The sequence below is a fragment of the Somniosus microcephalus genome, chromosome 11, assembly GCF_052327205.1.
Source record: "Somniosus microcephalus isolate GS21.2 chromosome 11, FLI_Smic_1.0, whole genome shotgun sequence".
Taxonomy (NCBI): domain Eukaryota; kingdom Metazoa; phylum Chordata; class Chondrichthyes; order Squaliformes; family Somniosidae; genus Somniosus; species Somniosus microcephalus.
In genome coordinates, this window is record NC_140997.1 from 26803708 (window position 1) to 26827396 (window position 23689).

At 44.3% G+C, this 23689-nt stretch overlaps 1 protein-coding gene across 1 annotated transcript in view; it reads left to right on the forward strand.

Annotated features, from left to right (window-relative positions):
* Positions 1-549: 549 nt before the first annotated feature.
* The window catches only part of tbl3 (transducin beta like 3), a 61469-nt gene continuing 38329 nt past the window's right edge, over positions 550-23689 (forward strand). Inside the window, 11 exon segments of the mRNA XM_086002231.1 lie at positions 550-705; positions 5993-6044; positions 6658-6753; positions 8195-8242; positions 11142-11283; positions 11463-11547; positions 11796-11966; positions 13161-13236; positions 14486-14582; positions 17949-18157; positions 20598-20739. Coding sequence (XP_085858357.1) covers positions 674-705; positions 5993-6044; positions 6658-6753; positions 8195-8242; positions 11142-11283; positions 11463-11547; positions 11796-11966; positions 13161-13236; positions 14486-14582; positions 17949-18157; positions 20598-20739 — 1150 coding nt within the window. The 5' untranslated portion in view covers positions 550-673.

The following is a 23689-nucleotide window of genomic DNA, read 5'->3' on the forward strand; positions in this document are numbered from 1 at the left end:
TGGCTGCCGCGTTTCCTACATTACAACAGTGACTACACTTCAAAAATACTTCACCATTAACTGGTCCAGGCAGGAGGGGGTCCTTCGGCCCGACTGCCTGCCTCTCTTCCGCGGCCACTTTTGCGCCCGGGTGGCCCTAGAGATGGAGCACGCGGTGTCCGCCGGCACACTCAAGGTCTTCCGCGACCGGTGGGCACCGCAGGGACTGGAAGGTTTCATCAACCCATGTAACCAAATTTTAATTTAATTTGTTACGGTTCATTTGTTGTATTTTTGTTAAATTACAGTTTTAGCTGATCGCACCAAAACAGCATCACCCCCCCCCCACCAAATTTTAATATAATTTGATATAAGTTTCATTTAAAGTTTTAAGTTCAGTTACAGTCTATTTGTTTATGGGTTGCTCAAAAGAGGATAACAGTGACTACACTTCAAAAAGTACTTCACTGGCGGTAAAGCGCTTCGAGCGGTGAAAGACGCTATAGAAATGCAAGTCTTTCTTTTTTTACCCGTGCTGTTGCTATGGCGACGAGGCGGCCGCCATGTTCCGAGCGCCGCCTGTGAGGTGATCCGAGCGCGCCGGAAGTGCTCGTTGTCCGGCAACGTGCTGCCCGAGGAGCGGGGATTCGCCGGCCTGCTCCGAGTGCGGAGCGGAATGCAATGAGCCAGGACCATGGCAGCCAGCGCGGTGCAGTTCAAGACAAAGTGAGTGCAGCCGAGACCCGCACCGCGGTTTTCCGTCAGCCCGGGGGGTCCCTCAGAATGAGACCTCACTCCCCCCCCCCCCGGCTCCTGGGTTAAAAATGTGGCCCGACCTCGATGCAATTCACTCCGAAAGATAAAGCGCGGCTCCGTCTTCCTCAGTGGCTCCATCCGGCCGTGACTCCTGTACGATTTCCCCACGGTGGTCTGGAGCTGGAATCACAAAATCTGTGATTAAACCGATGCAAAGTGCCTTGAAACTTTTGCTACACGGTCCCTGAGTAGCCACGATGTGGGGTAGCTATCTATGGCTTCAGTTGCCCTTGTGTTGCTGGGACTGCAAATAGTGTAGGAATTTGTCTGGTTTAAATGCTAGAAGTGTAACTGATAATTGAGGGAACATTCATATTGTGGCTGGTCGGTGCATTTTGGGTTTGAGCGAGGTCGAGCTGCTTGGCTCTTGCCTAACCAAGAGTGACCCGTGCACATGCTTGGCGCAAGCTTGGGCAGAGTTCTTCCCCAGCTGTTAAAAATGTAGATATTTAGAAAGTGGTCTTTGGGTGGGGTGAAAAAACCCCTGCCTTCTCAACATTTAAATTGAGGTTAGATGTAAAACAGCTTTGACATCACATTGGATTTGCACACCATAGAGTGTAAAACGGAAGCACTGAGACTACCCCCTTTGAGTAGTTGTTTTCATGAGTCAGGTTGGGCTCTTAATCCATATTTACACTCCAGTTTAGCATTGGTGCAAAACCCAAATCGGTTCACATCAGTGCTAAACTGGGTCTTTGAATGCACTCCTTCATTATCTTCTGAGTTGAGGGGAAAAAAACATTCATAAGAACATAAGAAATAGGAGCAGGAGTAGGCCAATCGGCCTCTCGAGCCTGCTCCACCATTCAATAAGATCATGGCTGATCTGATCCTAACCTCAAATCTTCTATCACTCTGCATCCACCCGAACCCATGTGATCTCCCGGGAGAGGCGAAAAACCAGATAAAGACCCAATGGCCAATTTGGGAGAAAAAAATCTGGGAAATTCCTCTCCGACCCATCTAGGCGATCGAAATTCTTCCAGGAGATCACTCTGTCCCTATATTTTCTACAGTACTTACCTTCTGTAAAGGCGATCTCCACCCCAGCCAGGAACAGGAATAAAACCATTTCCTGAAATCTAACAGAATTAGAACACAGTAGGAGCAGAACAAGGCTACACGGCCCCTGGGCCCACTCCACTACCCACAGGGCCATGACCATTCCGAACCCAGACTCGTGTCCAATTTCCTGCCCGCTCCCCGTAACCCTTAATTCCCTTTACTTCTAGGAAACTATCTATTTCTGTTTTAAATTTATTTAATGATGTAGCTTCCGCAGCTTTCTGGGGCAGCAAATTCCACAAACCTACCACCCTCTGAGTGAAGAAGTTTCTCCTCATCTCAGTTTTGAATGAGCAGCCCCTTATTTTAAGATTATGCCCCCTAGTTCTAGTTTCACCCATCATTGGGAACATCCTCACCGCATCCATCCGATCAAGCCCCTTCACAATCTTATATGTTTCAATAAGATCGCCTCTCATTCTTCTGAACTCCAATGAGTAGAGTCCCAATCTACTCAACCTCTCCTCATATGACCACCCCCTCATCCCCGGGATTAACCGAGTGAACCTTCTTTGTACTGACTCGAGAGCAAGTATGTCTTTTCTTAAGTATGGACACCAAAACTGTATGCAGTATTCCAGGTGCGGCCTCACCAATACCTTGTACAACTGCAGCAATACCTCCCTGTTTTTATATTCCAACCCCCTAGCAATAAAAGCCAACATTCCATTGGCCGCCTTAATCACTTGCTGCACCTGCATACTAACTTTTTGAGTTTCGTGCACCAGGACCCCCAGATCCCTTTGTACTACAGTACTTTCCAGTTTCTTGCCATTAAGATAATAACTTGCTCTATGATTTTTCCTGCCAAAGTGCATAACCTCACACTTTCCAGTATTGTATTCCATCTGCCAAATCTCTGCCCACTTACTTAGCCTGTCTATGTCCCTTTGCAGGTTTTTTATGTCCTCCTCACTCACTACTTTCCGTCCCATCTTTGTATCATCTGCAAACTTTGATATGTTACACTCGGTCCCCTCCTCCAAATCATTAATATAGATTGTAAAGAGTTGGGGACCCAGCACTGACCCCTGCGGAACACCACTAGTTACTGGTTGCCAATCTGAGAACGAACCATTTATCCCAACTCTCTGCTTTCTGTTAGAGAGCCAATCCTCCACCCACGCCAGAATATTACCCCCAATCCCGTGATTTTTTATCTTGAGCAATAATCTTTTGTGTGGCACCTTGTCAAATGCCTTTTGGAAGTCTAAATACACTACGTCCACTGGTTCCCCTTTATCCACCCTGTATGTTACTTCTTCAAAAAACTCAAGCAAATTTGTTAAACATGACTTCCCCTTCATGAAACCATGCTGAGTTTGCCGTATTAAATTATGTTTATCCAAATGTCCCGTTACTGTCTCCTTAATAATGGACTCTAACATTTTACCAACCACAGATGTTAGGCTAACAGGTCTATAGTTTCCAGCCTTCTGCCTACTACCCTTTTTAAATAAGGGTGTTACATTAGCAGTTTTCCAATCTGCCGGGACCTTTGCTGAGTCCAGGGAGTTTTGGAAAATTATTACCAATGCATCCACAATCCCTACCGCTACTTCCCTCAAGACCCTGGGATGCAAGCCATCAGGTCCAGGGGATTTATCCGCCTTGAGTCCCATTATTTTACCAAGTACCACTTCCTTAGTGATTTTAATTGTATTTAGTTCCTCCCCCCCCCTAGAGCCCCCTGTTTGTCCAGTGTTGTGATATTCTTAGTGTCCTCTACTGTAAAGACTGATACAAAATAATTGTTCAGTGTTTTTGCCATCTCCATGTTTCCCACCATTAATTTCCCGGTCTTAAGTTTCCATCATGGGATTAAGTGATTTGTTCAATGAGATTAAATAATTTCATATGGCTTGTGGCAAGCGATGCCCAATTGTAACGTTTGCCTTTGAACAATCATCAGTTTTGTAGCAGAAATGTATGTACATTCAGGGCACAGCCAGGTTTGCTGAAACAGTCAACAAGTGCCACCCTGTCTACAGAAACATTTTAGAGAAGGGTTGGGAACTGTCTAAACTAATATTTGAGATAAAGAAATTCTAATTGTGAGGTAGAGTTCTTAGAGAAAATTCTGAATTGTATGGTTTATGTGTGCTACTGACATCTGTATTTAGTTGCTTGGTTGCTGCCAATCATTTAGGATGCATTTGTAGTACAGCTGTAGTGCTGTGTGGAAAGGTTTTGCCTTACACCAGTGCTGTGGTTAGTCTAAATGCAGCCTAAATGTTTACTCACTACATAACCTGACTGTGGAGCGAAGCAGAGAGAGACTCTGGCGAACCAAGTCTCGTTCTACTTCCAAGTCAAGATGAACCCTAACTCTGGATATACACTGCACAAGTTCATCAGTGCAAAGCAGAAACTGTTTTACACCAACCTGAAACTTGTGCAATTTCCCCTTGCTTGCTTCTGAGTGAGTGCACTGCCTCCTTGCAAGTGACTTTTATATGCATGTTCTGAAAGGGTATATATATGGTTAAAATATTACAAGGCAGAAAAGTTGGAGGAGGAGGACAGAAAATTGTAGTGGGACATCTCTTTGGATATGTACAGCATAGGTATTTTTAGGTAGTGTGAACTCCTGCATGGTATATTAAAATGGGTTTTGTGGAGGGTTTTGGCATACGCTTTTCAGTAGAAAGAACATAAGCCCTATTCTTTGCAGAGTTTATCTAAATGGCAAAAGTCTGGTACAAAGTGCCTTGGACAGGTTAATATTCAGGTGACTCTGGGTGGAACTTTGAGGCCCCACACAACTTCTGAGGAAGTCGTGGACAATATGTCTGCTTTTAGCAACCTGCTGCATGCGAGGCACTGAGCTGTGGAAAATTCCATCCCTTGTGCCTGGCCCAGCTTACATTGTGGATTAGACACAACATACGTGGCTGTTAATTTTCTACTTTCCGAGGCATGATAGTTAAGCCTGTGATTACTGTGAATCTACAATGCCTCCTGGCTCCTGTTCACCTCCATTTACTGGTTAATAAATCTGTTTGGCAGTTTATAGCCTAAGCTAGCATCTAGTGAAGTGTCTATTCTACTGCCTTCTGAAGTCGTGGAAGATCATGTGAGTGCATATGATATAATCAGTAGCTAAAATATAGTAATGATGAAGGTTTTCTGTCTGATCCCTGGGCTCACTCCAAATTACTTAGAGATTGGGAAGGTCGAGGCGCACTTAAGTTTATAGGGAATGAGTGCTCACCTACAAGAGTTGTCTGCAATACAGAAAATACCGAGTAAAAACCCCAAAATGTAATGCCCAGTATTATGTTTTACTGAGATCCTAGTGGCAACACTGCACAGGGTCAACTGAATCATGAAAGAACTGAAGAAGCAACTTAAATATATAAAGATAAGACTGCTTTTATTTATTTATATGTATATCTCTCTCTATCTCTGTAGACTTTCTTGTGCCGTAAAGAATAGTGAAGAGCAACCGTATAACCGTAAAGGATATACTTGCCATAGAGGGAGCGCAGCGAAGGTTCACCAGACTGATCGTCTAAAATTCTGACAGGGCTAGACAGACTGGATGCAGGGAGGATGTTTCCCCTGGCTGGGGGGGGTCTAGAATGAGGGGTCACAGTCTCAGGATACGGGGTAGGACATTTAGGACTGAGATGAGGAGAAATTTCTTCACTCAGAGGGTGGTGAACCTGTGGAATTCTCTACCACAGAAGGCTGTGGAGGCCAAGTCACTGAATATATTTAAGAAGGAGATAGATAGATTTCTAGACACAAAAGGCATCAAGGGGTATAGGGAGAGAGTGGGAATACGGTATTGAGATAGAGGATCAGCCATGATCATATTGAATGGCGGAGCAGGCTCGAAGGGCCAAATGGCGACTCCTGCTCCTATTTTTCTATGTTTCTATGCAATGAGCCCATAGGCAATCGGAGTTCTGTGTAGCAAAGTGAAGAACAAGTAGTTAGCAGGCAATGCACCTGAGCCTTGAGCTAAGAGTGCAGTGACCCACAAATAGGACTCCTTGAAAGCGCACACTATATAGGCTGAAAGATGTTTGGTTTTCCTCTTTTTCAGTCAAATTTAAGATTTCTGTAAATGTCTGCTTCCTTTCTTAATTAGTGTTTAACTCGGTTTTTAAATCTCTTCCAGCTATGCTGTTTCCAGCAAAATTGAACCATTTTACAAAGGAGGAAAAGTACAGGTATTTTAAATTGTAAATTTAGTCTTCTCTTGCGTTCACTGATATTTAAACTTTAAGTTTGAATAATATAATGGCTATAAAGTATTGAAATACAAGGGAGTCTATCAGACAACTTCGATATTGCTATTTCATAAATGTTGTGACTTAATGAGATAATTACAAATCAATAATTTGATAATGAAGGTAATGTGGTGTAAATAAGCTAGTTTCACTTACTCATATTAAAATCTGGATCCATTGACTTTCTTGGCATGTTTGTATAATGTGATTAACTATATCAAAGGACATTTATTCATAAGGGTTATGTAGACGAGATGACCGTAAGAAAGTTACTCAAATGTAGCTTGACTGTAATATCAGTCTTTTTTAATTCTCACTTTCTCCATTTTTTTCCTCTTAGTTTTTTTTCACTTTTGATTTTTGTCTGTTTAACTTAATTTATCTTTCATATGCCTTGCTTTCTGCTTGAAGAAGTAAAAACAGGACACCCTTTCCTTAGCTTATTTTGACGGCCCTTGGGCTCTCATTGTCCATTTGGAGGTGGAATCAACTTTCCTTTGTTTTTAAGAATGAAGCATGTTGCTTAAAAGATACATGTTTTCTTCCAATACAGATCAATAAAGATGGAACGTGCTTGTTCTGTACTTGTGGGACAAGGGTCAATGTCTTGGATATTGGAACAGGAAAGGTCACAAAGAGCATTGAGCAGGTAGGGAGTTACAGAAGGGTTGCTTTACTGCTCACATTTTGGTATGAATGCCTTTCCTCGCCCCCCGCTGCTGCTGATAAGCTAGTTTAGTGCAGAATGGGATGCAAGCCAAGACCTTCCACTTCTGCACCAATAGGAACTTTACCTACTATGCCATCAAGGGACCCAATATCTTTTTGATTACGGTTTGTTAATTTTGTGCTTACGGTGAGGTGTGTTAGTGTTGCAGAATGGAAAGCTTTTCATTTGCAACTCCCTGTCACTATTACCTACTCCTAGTTCAGTATTAGATGATTTGATGCAGAGTGCAAAGTTCCCTAAACCTCAACAATATGCCTCAGCCCTAACGTTCGAAGTCTGCCCTTCACTGTATCAGTGTGACCTGTTTCTATTTCCCCCAAAGCCATTCAGTTGATCCCCCTCGGGCATCCTCGGAGTGAGGTTGCCAATTTTGGGATAACTTTGAGCTGTGTGCCCAAACCTGGTGGCAGCTGGATTGAGATAAACCTATTTCACATTGAACCCTTCAACAACTTGAATTGATATAGTGCCTTTAATGTAGAAGAGGCGTAATCAGATCAATATTTCACATTGAACCCTTCAGTCAACAGAAGCGACATCACCCCCATCAGTCTGGACTGATCAATATCTGTGTGAATACTAGCGATCGAGCATAAATTAGACAGTGTTGCTAAGAGGCAAATGCCTGGAATTTCCATTGGGGTTCTCCCGATTTCCTGCTGTAACCTCAGCAGGGACCATGGGGAAACAGTGTAACAGAAATGTTACCTCCGAATATCTTACTGTTGTTGATAGCATTCTGCCTGTCAGTTGCTAAATCAATTACCATTGATTCTATTAGAGGGTAACAGACATGGAGTATTACACACGGCTTCATCGGGTCACTCATTGTTTGTGCTGCCTTCCTTTAGGAATTTATGTTAGTTTTCAAGTTAATTCAGGGGTTTGAGTAATTTGGGTCGATTTCCATTGTGTGCTGCCACCTAGTGGATATTTGGTACCTAGCAAGTGCAGTAAAGTATAAACTACTGTATTAGCACAAGACCTGCAGCTCGACACATGGTCTGGCAGTTATTTTCTTGTTACGCTCCGGCCTTGGACACTATTTGTCTTTTTACAATAAGAATGTTTCAGTAAAGTTTACAAGAAAAGTCAAGCCTTGTGATTTTTATGGGAAGATACCAAGTTGTTAGCTACCTGTCTAGCTCTGCAAAGGAACGTGCTGCAAGGGCAGAATATTGTTATTTAATCAAAATGTATCGTCAAGGCTCCTACAATACCTTGTATTTGTGGCAAAAAACATTTTTTTATCTTTTTAATATATTGTGTTGAGTGTCGATTTATAGGGTAACTACACAAGCTGGTTTCATGAGTGCAGTTTGGTTTGAATTAATTCTGATTTTCTTGTTTTTTCTTGCAGGAGGATCAAGAAGATATTACCTGCTTCAGTGTCAGTCCTGATGATGAGGTGCTTAATGGAATTGAAATGTTTATACTCTTTGCAACCATAATTCAGTAAAAATGTGTGATACATAGAAACATAGAAGATAGGAGCAGGAGTAGGCCATTCGGCCCCTCGAGCCTGCACCGCCATTCAATGCAATCATGGCTGATCATCCAAATTCAGTACCCGGTCCCTGCTTTCTCCCCATACTCCTTGATCCCTTTAGCCTTAAGAAATATATCCAACTCCTTCTTGAATATATTTAATGAACTGGCCTCCACCACCTTCTGTGGTAGAGTTCCACAGGTTCACCACTCTCTGGGTGAAGAAATTCCTCCTCATTTCTTATATGGTGCAGTCTGACATTGGTAAATCCGATTAGCTTAGAAAATAATGTGCTGTACTAGCATAGACATGTATATGCATTCCCCACATAAGAGCCGAATTTTATCAGAGGCAGATAAAATGCTTCCCCACAAAGCGAAAGCTTGAAGGCAACAGATTGTGTGTTATGCTAATGGCTGGTTGTAGAGCAGCCTTAATAGAAGGCCCACCTGGGTAGGGATGGGAAAGGATTCTTTAAAAAAAGAGGGATTAAAATGCTGGAAACTAGCTCTCAGTCGTTTTCCTTAAGTGAGCGCTATAATTTATCACTCATTTGCCATGCTGTCTAAGATGAGAAGAACTACAGGTGACCCAATACCACCGTCAGTTGAGCATTTAACTCCTGATCAATTTATTGTGAACTTTTGAATCCAAGCATTGTCAATTGCGAAGCGCAAATTATGTGTTACGGTCCTCCTAATTTTTTTTAAAAAAGTCTAACTGATTACCTGCAGCCTTATTTGTAGGCGAACATGTAGATTCAACTGTATGCTAGACTGGGCCAGGTGTAGGGGAGGCAAGTCTAGCTGGAGAACGAAATCCATTTTTTTTTTCTTCCTTCATGGGATGTGGGCGTTGCTGGCAAGGCCAGCATTTATTGCCCATCCCTAATTGCCCTTGAGAAGGTGGTGGTGAACTGCTGCAGTCCGTGTGGTGAAGGTACTCCACAGTGCTGTTAGGGAGGGAGTTCCAGGATTTTGACCCAGCGACAAAGAAGGATCGGCGATATATTTCCAAGTCAGGATGGTGTGTGACTTGGAGGGGAACTTGGAGGTGGTGGTGTTCACATGTGCCTGCTGCCCTTGTCCTTCTAGGTGGAATAGGTCATGGGTTTGGGAGGTGCTGCTGAAGAAGCCTTGGTGAGTTGCTGCAGTGTATCTTGTAGATGGTACACACTGCAGCTACGGTACACCGGTGGTGGAGGGAGTGAATGTTTAAGGTGGTAGAGGGGGTGCCAATCAAGCAGGCTGCTTTGTCTTGGTTGGTGTCGAGCTTCTTGAGTGTCTGCTTCTATCTACTACATCCCATCGCTTCATGATTTTAAACACTTCTATCAAGTCACCCCTTAATTTCCTCTGTTCTAACAAAAGCAGTCTTTATTTCTATCTCCTTGTACCAGCCAGCTTGCTAGTGAATCTGCATTGCATTCTCTCTACTGCACAATATCCTTCCTAAAGTGCGGAGCCCAAAACTGCACATACTACTTCAACTGTAGTCTTACTAAGGTTTTAGAGATTCACCGATACATCCCGACTTTTATATTATCTTTATATCTCTTGCCATAAAACCCAATATTTCATTAGCTTTTTGTTGCCTTCTCCATTTGAGGTGCTGTTTTTACATATAGAACATATGGCACAGAAACAGGCCATTCGGCCCAACCAGTCCATGCCGACGTTTATGCTCCGCTCGAGCCTCCTCCCATCCTTCCTCATCTGACTCTTATCAACATAACCCTCTATTCCCTTCTCCCTCACATGCTTATCTAGCTTCCCCTTAAATGCATCTATGCTGTTTGCATCAACCACTCCCTGTGGTAGCGAGTTCCATATTCTCGCCACTCTCTGGGTAAAGAAGTTTCTTCTGAATTCCCTATTTGATTTCTTGATGACTATCTTATATTGATGGCCTCTAGTTATGCACTTCCCCACAAGTGGAAACATCCTGTGTCTACTCTGTCTAAAACCTTTCATAATTTTAAAGACCTATTAGTTTAATGAATACAATAGTAAATGAAGTAATTGGATTAATGTATCTTTTTTGTGCAGTAGCGACAATGAAATGAGTAGTTGAAAGAAAGGCTTGCATTTTTATTGCTCCTCATCGCATCAAATCATATCAAAGTGAAGTGTAGTGATGGTTGCTACGTGTAAATGTAACTACCATTTTGCACCATCGATACCCTGAAAGGTACAGTTTTAATGTTTGAACTTCAACCCCCAAATATCTCTGCCCTTCCACATCACCCAGTCTTTCCCCATTCAAAGTATAATTATTACCTCTTTTTTTTAACCAAAATGTACCACCTCACCTTTACTGACATTGAATTCCATTTGACACTTTTTAGTGTATTCCACCATCTTATCAATATCTCTTTGCAGCTTCCTTTGGTCCTCAGCATTACTTACTGTGCCTCCTATTTTTGGATTGTCTGCGTTTGGACACCACTCCCTCCAGCCCTATATCCAAATCATTGTAGTACATAGTGAGCAGAAGTGGTCCCAGCACAGAACCATGGGAGGAAGCGCTACCCACTTCCAACCACACTGAGAAACTGCTGTTAGCTCCTATTCTCTCTTTTCTCCCTCCTAACCAATTTTGAATCCCAAGTTGCTACCTTTTCCCCTAATCCTATATCCCTTAATCTTCTCCAACAGTCTCCTATGTAGTACCTTGTCAAAGGTTTTGTGAAAGTCCATATACACAAACCTACTGCATTACCCCCACTTACCAGATCTGCCCCCTCCTCAAAGAATCTATCAGATTTGTCAAACATGATGCTTAATATATTCACACCTGTCCGTCTGTTGCTTGACAGATGCTGGTGACGAGTAGCCGTGCTTTACTCCTGAAACAATGGGACTGGAAAGAGAATGTGTGTGCTCGCACGTGGAAAGCTATTCACACTAGTCCAGTGGCCAGCATGGCTTTTGACTCTACCTCGACTTTATTGGCTACAGGTATAACTTTCCTTGGTGTGCTTATGCCGATATCCTTTTATCTGTTCTATGCTGTGGCCTGTGTAAGGAAATGCCATTAGCGATCTTATAGGTTGCACGGTGGATTAACATTTGGGTTGAAATGCTGCTCCGATGGAAGGTAATGAAACTTATTATGGCTTGATTGTTATCTTTTTCAGGAGGGTGTGATAGTACCATCAAGATCTGGGATGTTATCAAGCAGTACTGCACGCACAATCTGAAGGGCTCCTCTGGAGTTGTTCAGTAAGGAAAATTAACTATGTGACTTAATATTACAACTGTTTAAATTGGTGGGCTGCAATGGATGCTAAGGAGAGGTTAAGGAAAAAGTAAACTGGGACTTTGTATAGAAAGTTTAAAAAGGCGAAGATGTACTTGCTCTGACCTGTGCCTGCTGAGATGGTAGTACATTTGCTGTAAACTGAAATAGGATTCCACTGATTCCACTTTCCTTCTCTTTTGGCACCATCCCCCTCCCTTTCTCTTTGCAGCCTGGTTGAATTTCATCCCGACATATCACGGCTCCAGCTTTTCTCCACCTCAATGGACTATAAAGTGCGACTTTGGAACCTGAACACCAGCAAGTGTATTATGGTGCTGGATGCTCACTACAGCGCCGTGACTTCATTGGTGTTCACATTGGATGGAAACACGCTTGTCAGGTACCGCCAAAATTTAGGGTCAATGATGTTGTAATATATGCTCTGCTGTGAGTAATCCTGTGTGTTTTAGCCGAACAAATAGGCATATATATAGTTTTAGCCAGAAATAAGAATTTGATGCCTAACATTATCTTCTGCTTTGTGACCAAATAAAAGCAGGGTTTTTTTTTTTTGCAAAATAAATTTGGTCATTTTCCCCCCCTTTGTAAAAGTATCAGTCTTTTAGTTTAAAAATTGTAAGTTTGTTCCAAAGCCTTCCTGGTGTTTCCACACTCCCCTCTTACTTTTCCCACTTCTCACCTTTCCTGAAGGCGCTAACATTGGGGTACAGCTCCATGAGTGCCAACAGCCCTGTGGTACCTCAATCTCTGATCGCTCTTGCTCGCTACACCGGGCCGATGGGTGCGACTGCCTGTTGGTCAGGTTCGGAGACAGTTTCGCAATGAACCTCCTGCCCGCTCGAGAGAATTCTTTGTGCGTGAGCCTAAACAGTGAATGTTGTGGAAAATATTTGATCAGCGCAGCCAGTCCTGCCCTCGCGCAAGCACTTTGCCGTAGGGTTCACTGGATGAAGATCAGGAGCACACTGCGTGATTATTTTTATTCTCTCTTGCTTGGGGCACTGAGGCCAATGTAGTTAGTTAGTCAAGGGCAGCAGTGTGGCATAGTGGTTAGCACTGTTGCCTCACAGCGCCAGGGACCCGGGTTCAAATCCAGCCTCGGGTGACTGTCTGTGTGGAGTTTGCACATTCTCCCCGTGTTTGCGTGGGTTTCCTCCGGGTGCTCCGGTTTCCTCCCACAGTCCAAAGATGTGCGGGTTAGGTTGATTGGTCATGATAAAATTGGCCCTTAGTGTTAGGGGGGATTAAATATGACGGGGTTACGGGGATAGGGCTTGGGTGGGATGGCTGTCGGTGTAGGGACCGGGTGCAAGGGTTTGGATGATCAGCCATGATCTTGTTGAATGGCGGAGCAGGCTCGAAGGGCCGAATGGCCTACTCCTGCTCCTAGTTTCTATGATACTAGAACTATAAAGAAATTAAAAGATAGTTTTAGCAAACGAATAATCAGCATGAAAGAGAAACCATTGCAGTTTTTGTGAATTTGAAGGCCAAATTACCTTTTAAAAGATATTATTATGCAAAATATACAGAAGGTTGTTTCTAGCATAATAAAACTATTCTTTTCCTACAGCTCTGGCCGTGATAAGATATGTACTGTATGGGACTTGACAACCTACAAGTCACGGAGAACAGTTCCTGTGTATGAGGTCAGTTGAAATGAGAATTTCTAACATTGAAGCTATTTATAAAGTTTAAAACTTTTTTTTTAAATCGTCCCATTATGAGTCATTTATCATGACTTAGCTGGGCAGATTTTCTCCACGCACTTACTCCCCGATTAGATGGGTGAAGTCCAGTTATCCCTGGATGCAGGCAATGCTATTGTTTGGTTTGTCCACCAGGTGGCTTCCTCATATAGTTTGTAAAGGGAGTTCTGCCTCGACCAGCCCCTCCAAATAATGGCCCAGAAATTCGGGTCCCCACGCGCAAGTACGCGCTGGGGACTCACGCATAGGCCCAACGAAAGTGCCGGTTTCGTGCATGCACTGCGCATGCGCGGGAAACTGGAACTTCCGTTCTCTTGAAAGAAGGGGTTGACAGGTGGAACGCGTGCGTATCGAACTTATTTGCAGGTTTCTCCGGGAGGGTAAGTCTCCAGCAGTTACACTTTTAAAAAGCAGGCGCAAGGCCTGCTTTTAACAAGGTAAGTGGTGAATTAAGTTAAATTAAAACATTTTTTCCACAGGTTTATTATTTTTAAATACTTTAAAGAAGGGTAAGTTTATTTTTAGCCCCATTAGAAACTGTAATTAATTTTTTCAAAATTTTAAATTATTGTTTAAAATAGTTATTTCATGTAATTTATAGTTATTTTATAAAAATGTGATTTTTAAAAAATTTATTTGAATTTTTAGTTATGTTTTGGGGCTTATAGTATTTATAGGTTTGACAGCTCTTCCTGTCAAATTTATGAATGAAGCAGTCCCTGCTACCATTGGCTCTCCATGGCCCACGTGATCCCAGGGGACGCTTCGAACTAACTGCGCCCCTGGGATACGCAAGCACTGCGCGCCGGCAGTTGGAGCAGACACAGGATCGGAATACCAAGCGGGCCCACAGCTCAACGACCGGCGCAGTAGGTAAGCGCAGGTTGGAGGCTTGCACCCCGCGGGAAGCCTCTGACCTGAATTTCTGGGCCAAATATATATTTCTTTGTTTATTTGGGTAAACTGGGATTGGTATTCACCCTGTAAAGCAAATATGTAATCCATTCCTGACTCTTAGAAAACGATTTGTGTACAGCGTTTTCTTAGACAGTAATCGTTTTTGCAAAACCACTTTCTGAGGAAACCAAACCTCTCCTGACTTTCAACAAATGCAAGATTTTGTGAACTGCTCTGTAATTTCCTCGCCGAGATTCTAACTTCCTTGCAAATCTTCTCTGATTTATCATAGACTGTGGAGGCAGTAATGTTACTACCAGAGGATGAGGATTTCACTGCCTTGGGGGTGACGAGCAAAGAACCTCATTTTATCACAGCAGGCAGTAAAGGTAGGTAGCAGCTGTATTCTTGGATAGTAATCAGACCAGTCAGTCCGAAAGCCTTGCAGTAGCTACCCCACGCTTAACAAAAAAAGGAAACACGAGAAATAACTGGAATTTATTCCGCATCTTTTTCTTATTTAAACGATAATGGCACAAATTGATTAATCAAAGTCTTCTGTGCTCTGAAATTTATTTTGTAAATACGTTTCTTTTTTTAAAAATTGCCGTAGTGCCCGAAAGTTTTAGAATTTTCAAGTTGTGATTACCAAATCAAATTATACCGGATACAGTGACTTAACGATTCAAGGTAGTTCCAAAAATTGTCTGCTTGTTGTATTTGTTGTACCTTATGTCTGGCGTTTAATTCATAAGTACCCTAGCATATAGCTCACTACAAACCATAAACTGCTTGTTTGTAATGTGGAACACAACATTTTAGCATAAGTCAGTTGGTAGCACTCTCGCCTCGGAGTCAGAAGGTTGTGGGTTCAAGTCCCACTCCAGAGACTTGAGCACAAAAATCTAGGCTGACACTACAGTGCAGTGCTGAGAGAGTGTTGTCAGAGGTGCCCGTCTTTCGGATGAGACATTAAACTAAGTCTGCTCTCTCAGGTGGATGTAAAAGATCCCATCACACTATTTCGAAGAAGAGCAGGGGCGTTATCCCCGGTGTCCGGGCCAATACTTATCCCTCAATCAACATCACAAAAACAGATTATCTGGTCACTGTCACATTGCTGTTTGTGGGAGCTTGCTTTATGCAAATTGGCTGCCGCGTTTCCTACATTACAGCAGTGACTACATTTCAAAAAAAGTAATTAATTGCCTCTAAAGTGCTTTGGGACATCCTGAGGTCGTGAAAGGCGCTATATAAATGCAAGTCTCTCTTTTTCTTTATTGGTCTGCACTTCCTGTATGCAAGACCTTACTTCTTGTTATCTCACTTTGGTGTCACCTTTTTCCCATTGCAAGTTCCTGTTTACAGACTGGTGATGGCAACAGCCTGTGTGAACTTGTCACCTTGTATTCACACCCAGTGGTGCAGCTATAGAGCCTCCTCCAGCTGTATTGCGGAGAAATTCCTCTGTTCCAAGCAACTTTATTTCCCTGCTTCCCAAATTTTCATAAGTTTTGGTATTTAACTATAAATAATGTAAAATCGAAGTAAATGAATATAAGGATGGAATGTATGACTTTAGAATGGGGATTGAATTCCATCTGTGTGACATGGTCCAATTATCCCCTGCCTGCTGACCCCACTTCACCCGAGGACGGGACTTGGTCATCCCTCCCTGTGTGCAGCACCACAGGAGCTCATGGGGGTGATTTTGCCAATGGGGGTGGGTTGGAGGCGGGACTGCTGCTTGTCGAGCTCTTGTACTCAAGGCTCACCAAACCTAGTTCCTGAGCAGAAAGCAGATGGCTGTTGCATCGGAGAATGCAGCCGCCATTCTGTCATCTCTGCCGTGGAGATGCCGGAGTTTCCGGATCCCCAACGATTGAAGCCTGCAGGAAGAAACAAAGGTAAGTAAACTTTTTCTAACACTTTTCACTCACCTCACATACTCGCCTCTTCACACTTGCACCCATCACTCACCTCCACAGCGCACTTTTGGACCCGTCTCACCCCTGCAGACCCACTGCTCGCTACACTGACCCTGACGGGGTTTCCCGACCTGATAACAGGCAGTTAAGTGGCTGTAATCCCCTTCCCGCCTCCAGGAGACGGGACCCGGCGTGGGTCGGGTACCCACCTCCTGGGAAGATGGCACGGGGGCGGGACGGGCCCCCACCCCCCAATTCTGCCATTTTCCCGGCAGACCCGCCTCCCCGAGGCTGGCAAAATCGTCCCCCATGTGTCCATTCGCATGTGCATTTTGGCTGTTGCTCTGGACCCGAGCTCATTACTTCTATCTTTTTTTGGGGGGAATCACTGCCACCTTTTTCTACACCCCTCCACTGCCTGTATGTTGTCGGACAACTTGTCCAACATTCGAGGCCGTGGATGAACCGCAATGTCTTCCAGTTGGACAATGGGAAGACCAAAGCCATCATCTTCTGCCCCTGCCAAAAATTCTGTACCCTCGCCAGCGATTCAGTCTACCTCCTCGGCCACTCACGTAGACTGAATTAGACTTTTCGCAATAACAACAGAAAACGCTGGAAAAACTCAGCAGGCCAGGCAACATCCGTGGAGAGAAACAGAGTCAACGTTTCGGGTCGAAACCCTTCGTCAGAACTGAGAAAAAAAGGCAGGAAATGAAACAGATTAAAAGGCAGTTTGGGGGCTGGGAAATGGGGGAGGGGATGAAAGAAGAGACATTAAGAGATATTCAAGGTGAGCCGAGATGGTGATAGGACAGGTAAAGAAACAGACAATGGCTCTAGATGAAGTGTGAAATGCGCTGGCAGAGTGAAAGACAGCTGCCATGTGGGAGAGAGAGGGGAAAAAAAAGGAAAAGGCACAAACCAAAAGTGTGGATAAAAAATATTAAAAATATGATCTGAAATTGTTGAACTCAATATTGAGTCCGGAAGGCTGTAAAGACTTTTCGCAACTTTGGCATCTTCTATTCAACCCTGCATAAAGACCGCCTAGTTCCACTTCCCTAACATTGCCCCGCCTGCATCCTTAATTCAGCCCATATGCTGCTGAAACCCTCATCCATGCCTTTGTGACCCCAAGTATTTCCACACCCTCCTGGCTGGGCCAGGCCTCCACCCTCTGTAAACTTCAGCTCATCCAAAGCTCTTGTTGCTTGTATCCGATTCCTCACCAAGTCATGCTCACCCATCACTCTGTCCTTGTTGACCTACGTTGTCCCTCACCGGCTCGAATTTAAAAATCTCATCCTGGCCTTCGCAACCTCCTCCAGCCCTACAACCCCACCCTGAGGTCTCCGTTCCTCTGACTCTGGCCGATTTGTGCATTCCTCCTCCCTACATGCCACCATTGGTGGCTGTGCCATCAGTCAATTAGGCCCCTCGCTCTGGAATCCCTCCAGAAGCCGCACCACCTCTCTCTTCCTTTAAGATCTTCCTTAAAACCAACCTCTTTGTCCAAGGTTTTGTTCACACCTCTGAATATCTCATTGTTCACTCTGTGCCTATATTTTTAATTACACCTCTGTGAAGCACCGTGGGATATTTTTCTAAATTAAAGGTGTTGTATAAATACAAGTTGTTGTTGATAATGATTAAGATCGACTGGTATATTTTTTTAAAGTCATGTGTACTTTCCATGCCCTGACACCTATAACATTCTCCAGCCAGCACTGTCATTATAGTTGATTTTCAGCCTGCAGTGACTTTGCAGTTATTTCGATTTTTGCATTTCAAATCTGTAAACTTTTTTTTAATATATAACTGAAGGGATCCTTCGAATTTGGGAAGCTTATTCTGGAAGATGCATATACTCCCAGTGCGTGCCTGGTAAACCGAAGAAAGGAACGGAAGAAGATGCAGATGAGCAGTCTCTGACCCATTGCATTCTAGTCCCGGCAACAAGGAAGCTAACCACCATAACTGCTGAACACAACATCCTCTCCTACGACCTACTCACTCTGAAACTCGAACGTCAGGTGAGTAGAACTTTAAAGAATGCCCTCCATCCCAAACCCTACTTTTCTCATCCCCATCATAAAATTACACTGACTAACAAACCACTCCATTACACCTGAAAAATTAATATCATTAATAGTGGATAAGTTTCGATGCCATTCAATAACTTGCATTTATGTAGCTCCTTCGACACAGTAAACGTCTCGAGGTTCAAGGAGTTTTAACTCCATGGCGTGCCGTGTTTTTTTGAACAGGTTCCCCGCCCGGAAGCCAGCCTGATTGACAGGTTTGGCTGCCTGTCGGGCGCGGAATGCTCCAGAAAAAGCCACGGGTAAGTTTAGTGTATTTTGGGGGTAGAGGCCGCAGAGGTGGGCAGACCACCGTTGGAAGGGTCGTGGGTGATTGCAACAGTGGGGGTTGGAAGATCGGGGCGATGGGGACGAGAGCGATCAGAGGGGGTTCAGAGATGGAGGGGGCGGAGAGAGTAGGGGAGGGGGGAGGGTCAGTGATCACAATGATTGGGGGAGGGAGGAGGAGGTGTTTACCGGTTGGCTTGTTGGGCCTGGAGGAAACACTCTGCTCCTCCTGGCCCATAAGCAGTGCAGTAAAGGCTCCTAAATTTTTTATTCATTCACGGGATGTGGGCATCGCTGGCAAGTCCAGCATTTATTGCCCGTCCCAACCAGCAATTATTGCCCAGATCCATCACTTACCCGATGAATCCGGCCCTTCTCACCTCCTTATACCTGTCAGGTTGCCTCCTTAAACGGATTCAGCGACTGACCAGCCTCCTGAGAGCGGGTGGGTTGACCACCCTTTGTCCCGCCTCCGTTACAACCGGAAGTGGGCGGATTCGAGGAGGGGATGGCTTCCTGTTTCAGATTTTTAACATTTTAACTTCCCACTTGACCCAAACCCACATGTTTCTGGGGGTTGAAATGACCCCCTATCTGACTGCAGTCACTATTGCACACCTTAACAAGGCATAACTCAGTATGAACCTGTTTTTGCCATCTTATCAGATTGCGCTTCGTTGCACAGGAGGAGAGAGTAGGAGAAATTTCTTTGCACAGAGTCTTGTTGGGAGCATGGAATACTTTACCGCAGGGAGTGGTTGTGACCAAGACCATTGCCTCTTTTAAGGGAAATGTAGATAATCGGGAAGCAGAGGGCTATGGGGAAAGAGCAAGACAGTGGCACTAGTTCTGGATTGGTGCAGCACAGATGAGATGGGCCAAATTGCATCCTTTTTGGTTGTGAAACTTCTATGGCAAGAACTTGGTGTGTACCATGTGTGTTTTTAATTGTTCCTGGGATGTGGGTGTCGCTGGCAAGACCAGCATTTATTGCCCATCCCTAGTTGCCCTTGAGAAGGTGGTGGTGAGCCGCCACCTTGAACCGCTGCAATCAGTGTGGTGAAGGTACTCCCAAAGTGCTGTTGGGGAGGGAGTTCCAGGATTTTGACCCAGCGATGATGAAGGATCGGCGATATATTTCCAAGTCAGGATGGGGTGTAACTTGGAGGTGGTGGTGTTCCCATGCGCCTGCTGCCCATGTCCTTCTTGGTGGTAGAGGTCGTGGGTTTGGGAGGTGCTGCCGAAGAAGCCTTGGCGAGTTGCTGCATTGTATCTTGTAGATGGTACACACTGCAGCCACGATGCGCTGGTGGTGGAGGGAGTGAATGTTTAAGGTGGTGGATGGGGTGCCAATCAAGCGGGCTGCTTTGTCCTGGATGATGTCGAGCTTCTTGAGTGTTGTTGAAGCTGCACTCATCCAGGCAAGTTGTGAGTATTCCATCACACTCCTGACTTGTGCCTTTGTAGATGGTGGAAAGGCTTTAGGGAGTCAGGAGGTGAGACACTCTGCAGAATACCCAGCCTCTAACCTGCTCTTGTAGCCATAGCATTTATGTGGCTGATCCAGTTAAGTTTCTGGTCAATGGTGAACCCCAGGATGTTGGGGGATTCGGCGATGGTAATCCCGTTTAATGTCAAGGGGTGCTGGTTAGACTCTCGCTTGTTGGAGATAGTTATTGCCTGGCACTTATGTGGTGCGAGTGTTACCTGCCACTTATCAGCCCAAGCCTGAATGTTGTCCAGGTCTTGCTGCATGCGGGTATGGACGGCTTCATTATCTGGCGAGTTGCGAATGGAACTGAACACTGTGCAGTCATCAGCGAACATCCCCATTTCTGACCTTGTGATGGAGGGATGGTCATTGATGGAGCAGCTGAAGATGGTTGGGCCTAGGGCACTGCCCTGAGGAACTCTTGCAGCGATGTCCTGGGGCTGAGATGACTGAACAACCATGTTGATGGGGCAGACAGTACAGTGCAAAGAACAGCAATATTTAAATATATGTTTCAGTCAAAGCTCCAATGGCTAAAGTTTTAATATTGCACATGAATTGCCACATGCTTCAGGGAGTTCAGATTATTGAGTTCTAATGCTTTCTCTTTAGTTTGTAGGTTATAATGATGAGGTGCTGGATGTGAAGTTCCTGGGTCCATCCGACACACACATTGTGGTGGCCACCAACAGCCCACAGCTGAAAGTTTTTGAGCTTGCAACGTTAAACTGTCAGATCCTATACGGACACACAGGTGAGGGGAGAATATGGCGAGTTTGTTCCTGGGTTTGAAAAGCTAGAACGGTATCAAAATGTGCTGGTTTGGTAATTTTAGTCATCTCTGGTGCAAGTCCCCACTGTGGTAAACCTAAGAGGTAGGGGTTATGGGCAATATTCCCGCTAAGCTGCGTGGTCGCGCAGCGGTCTGGAGGTCCCGCACAGGCAGCTCACCGGCTTTGCAATGTAAATAACCGTGCGAAAAATCGAATGAGCTGCGCAGCCAGTTAAAGGGCCCGTGCACCACAAAAAAATTGACAGGGCGCATTGGTTATGGGGCCAATATTTGGAGAGTGCAGTTGCCTTGTAACTAGTCCCTTGTATGGATTTACATGCCCAACAACAGTACAGTGCCTCCTGTGTGATTTGATGCGAGTCTGTGCTGTCTGTTATTTCTTGGATAAAGCCACGCTCTTGGTGTGGCTGTTTGCACAAACCAATATTTGGACAAAAGATTCATTTGCATGATGTTGCAAAGTGTTGCTGTGCCAGTCCATTTTTCCAACTATCTTTTTAGCTCCTCAGTTATCTCTTTACCTTTTGTACATGGCCTGATAAATCCCTCAAAGGACCAATGCAATTGGTGATTGTTCTCTCACTTTTAAAAAGCAAGGCCTTGCCATCGCTACGGCGATTGTCCACTATCCTTTTTTCTAATTCCATCTTCGCTTCCCTGCTTTCTGTTTGTCCCTGCTTTCTGAATTGAAACTCTTTTATAAATAATGAAATACTATTTTTTTAGATTAATTTGTCTGCTAGCTCAGAATTTAAATGAAAAAGAAAGACGTGAATTTATATAGTGCACTTCACAACCTCCGGACGTCCCAAAGCGCTTGATTGCCAATGAAGTACTTTTGATGCATAGTCACTGTTGTAATGTAGGGAACGTGATGACCAATTTTGTGCACTGCAAACCCCCACAAACAGCAATGTGCTCATGACCATATAATCTATATTTAGTGATGTTGATTGAGGGATAAACACTGGCCAATGCTGCTCTTGGAATTGTGCCATGGGATCTTTTATGTCCACCTGAGAGGGCAGACGGGGCCTCGGTTTAACGTCTCATACAAAAAACGGCACCACCGACAGTCCATCGCTCCCTCAGTGCTGCACTGGAGTGTCAGCCTAGATTTTCTGCAATGAGACTTGAATCGACAGCCTTCTCCGAGGCGAGAATGCTGCCTGTCATAAATCGCAACTTCTACAAGAAGTAACTCAGGAAGTACTACTGAACGGCCAGCTGAGGGCGCCGTCCGAGGAGTATAAATACTTGGACGTGGGCCCACCTTGGCCAGAGACAATCTGGAAACAGGAAGCTAGTGACTACTAACTAGACCTCCATGTTTTGTTACAAGTCGATTAAAGCCTTGCTTTATGTACAACCAAGTGCGTAGTGAGTCTTTATTACGTCACTGCCACTGAGCCACAGCTGACACTTTTAGAATGTGCCACTGGGTGTATAAACTAATTAGGACCAGGGATACCGTCCTTCATAATGTGTAATTCCACTGGAACTAGCGAAAGCAAGGCAGACAATTGCATTAGTAATATAATACATTTTAATTACAGGGATCAAGGTAGTATACATAGTGAACTACATAAATCATTTTAGCAATGTGCGGTTCACTTTACCTTGAACCTTTTCCCCCAGAGGCTCCCTTCTACCATCAGCACTGATTTTTATTTTTTTAATCTATTTTTCTCCTCTATCACAATTATTACCATAAAGCCTCTATCAATTGCAGTTATATTCTGTTTTACAAATTAAACTGCGCCCCTTTATGACCCAACTTATCTTTACGACATCTCCCATTTTCTTTCAGCTGCACTTCTGATCCATCACAATTATTCAACCAGCTTTCCAACCAATTACATCTACATTCTGAATGGAAGCATATGCCTGTAATTCCAACCTTTAATTTGTAATATACTCTTTGCATTGGCATAAAAAGCATTTCGAACAGTGGGACTGCACATTGAGTTACAGTATCCCTGGTCCTAACTATTTTAAATATATCCCAGTGGCGCATTCTAAATTCTGAGCTAGTCTTTTTGCTTCCAACCTATGGAAATGAGCTACATTCTTCCTGAAAATGTTATTTGCTCCAGAAAATGTCCCCCAGTTATCTACAAGCGCAAGGTTTTTTTTCTTACTCCAATTATTAAAACCAATGATTTTGTTCCTCCAATTAATTAAATAAAATGGGTGATTGGAACCATTGTATTATAATGTCTTGCAGTTGTATAATTAGCTAAAAAGACAAGATGAGTTTTGAATTCAGAGGTGAAGTAGTTTTCGCGTTTATTGTATTTTGTAATAAGAACACAACATAAGAAATAGGAGCCCGGGTAGGCCCTTCGAGCCTGCTCCGCCATTCAATAAGATCGTGGCTGATCGTCTACCTCAACTCCACCTTCCCACACTATCTGCATGTCCCTTGATTCCTTAGTGTTCAAAGCTCTGTTGCTCTCTGTCTTGAATATACTCAACGACTGACTGAGCCTCCACAGCTCTCTGGGGTAGAGAATTCCAAAGATTTACAAGCCTTTGAGTGAAGAAATTTCTCCTCATCTCCGTCCTAAATGGCCGACCCTTTATCCTGAGACTGACCCCCTTGACTAATAGATTCATGACATATGGGTGTGGAAATCAGCAGCCATATTAATGGCTATTATGTACTACAGGAAACTCTTATCCGGGACCGGCGTGGCGCCGGTTGATCAAAAAGTCCGGATTACAGAGAGGTATACTTACCAAGGTACGAGAGCCCCGTACACGGCCACAGGTGCAGGAGCCCTGGTTACACGGCACTTGTGCAGGAGTCCCGGTTGCACGGCCACAGATCCAGGAGCCCCTGTTGCACGGCCACAGGTGCAGGAACCCCGGTTACATGGCCACAGATCCAGGAACCCCGGTTACTAAT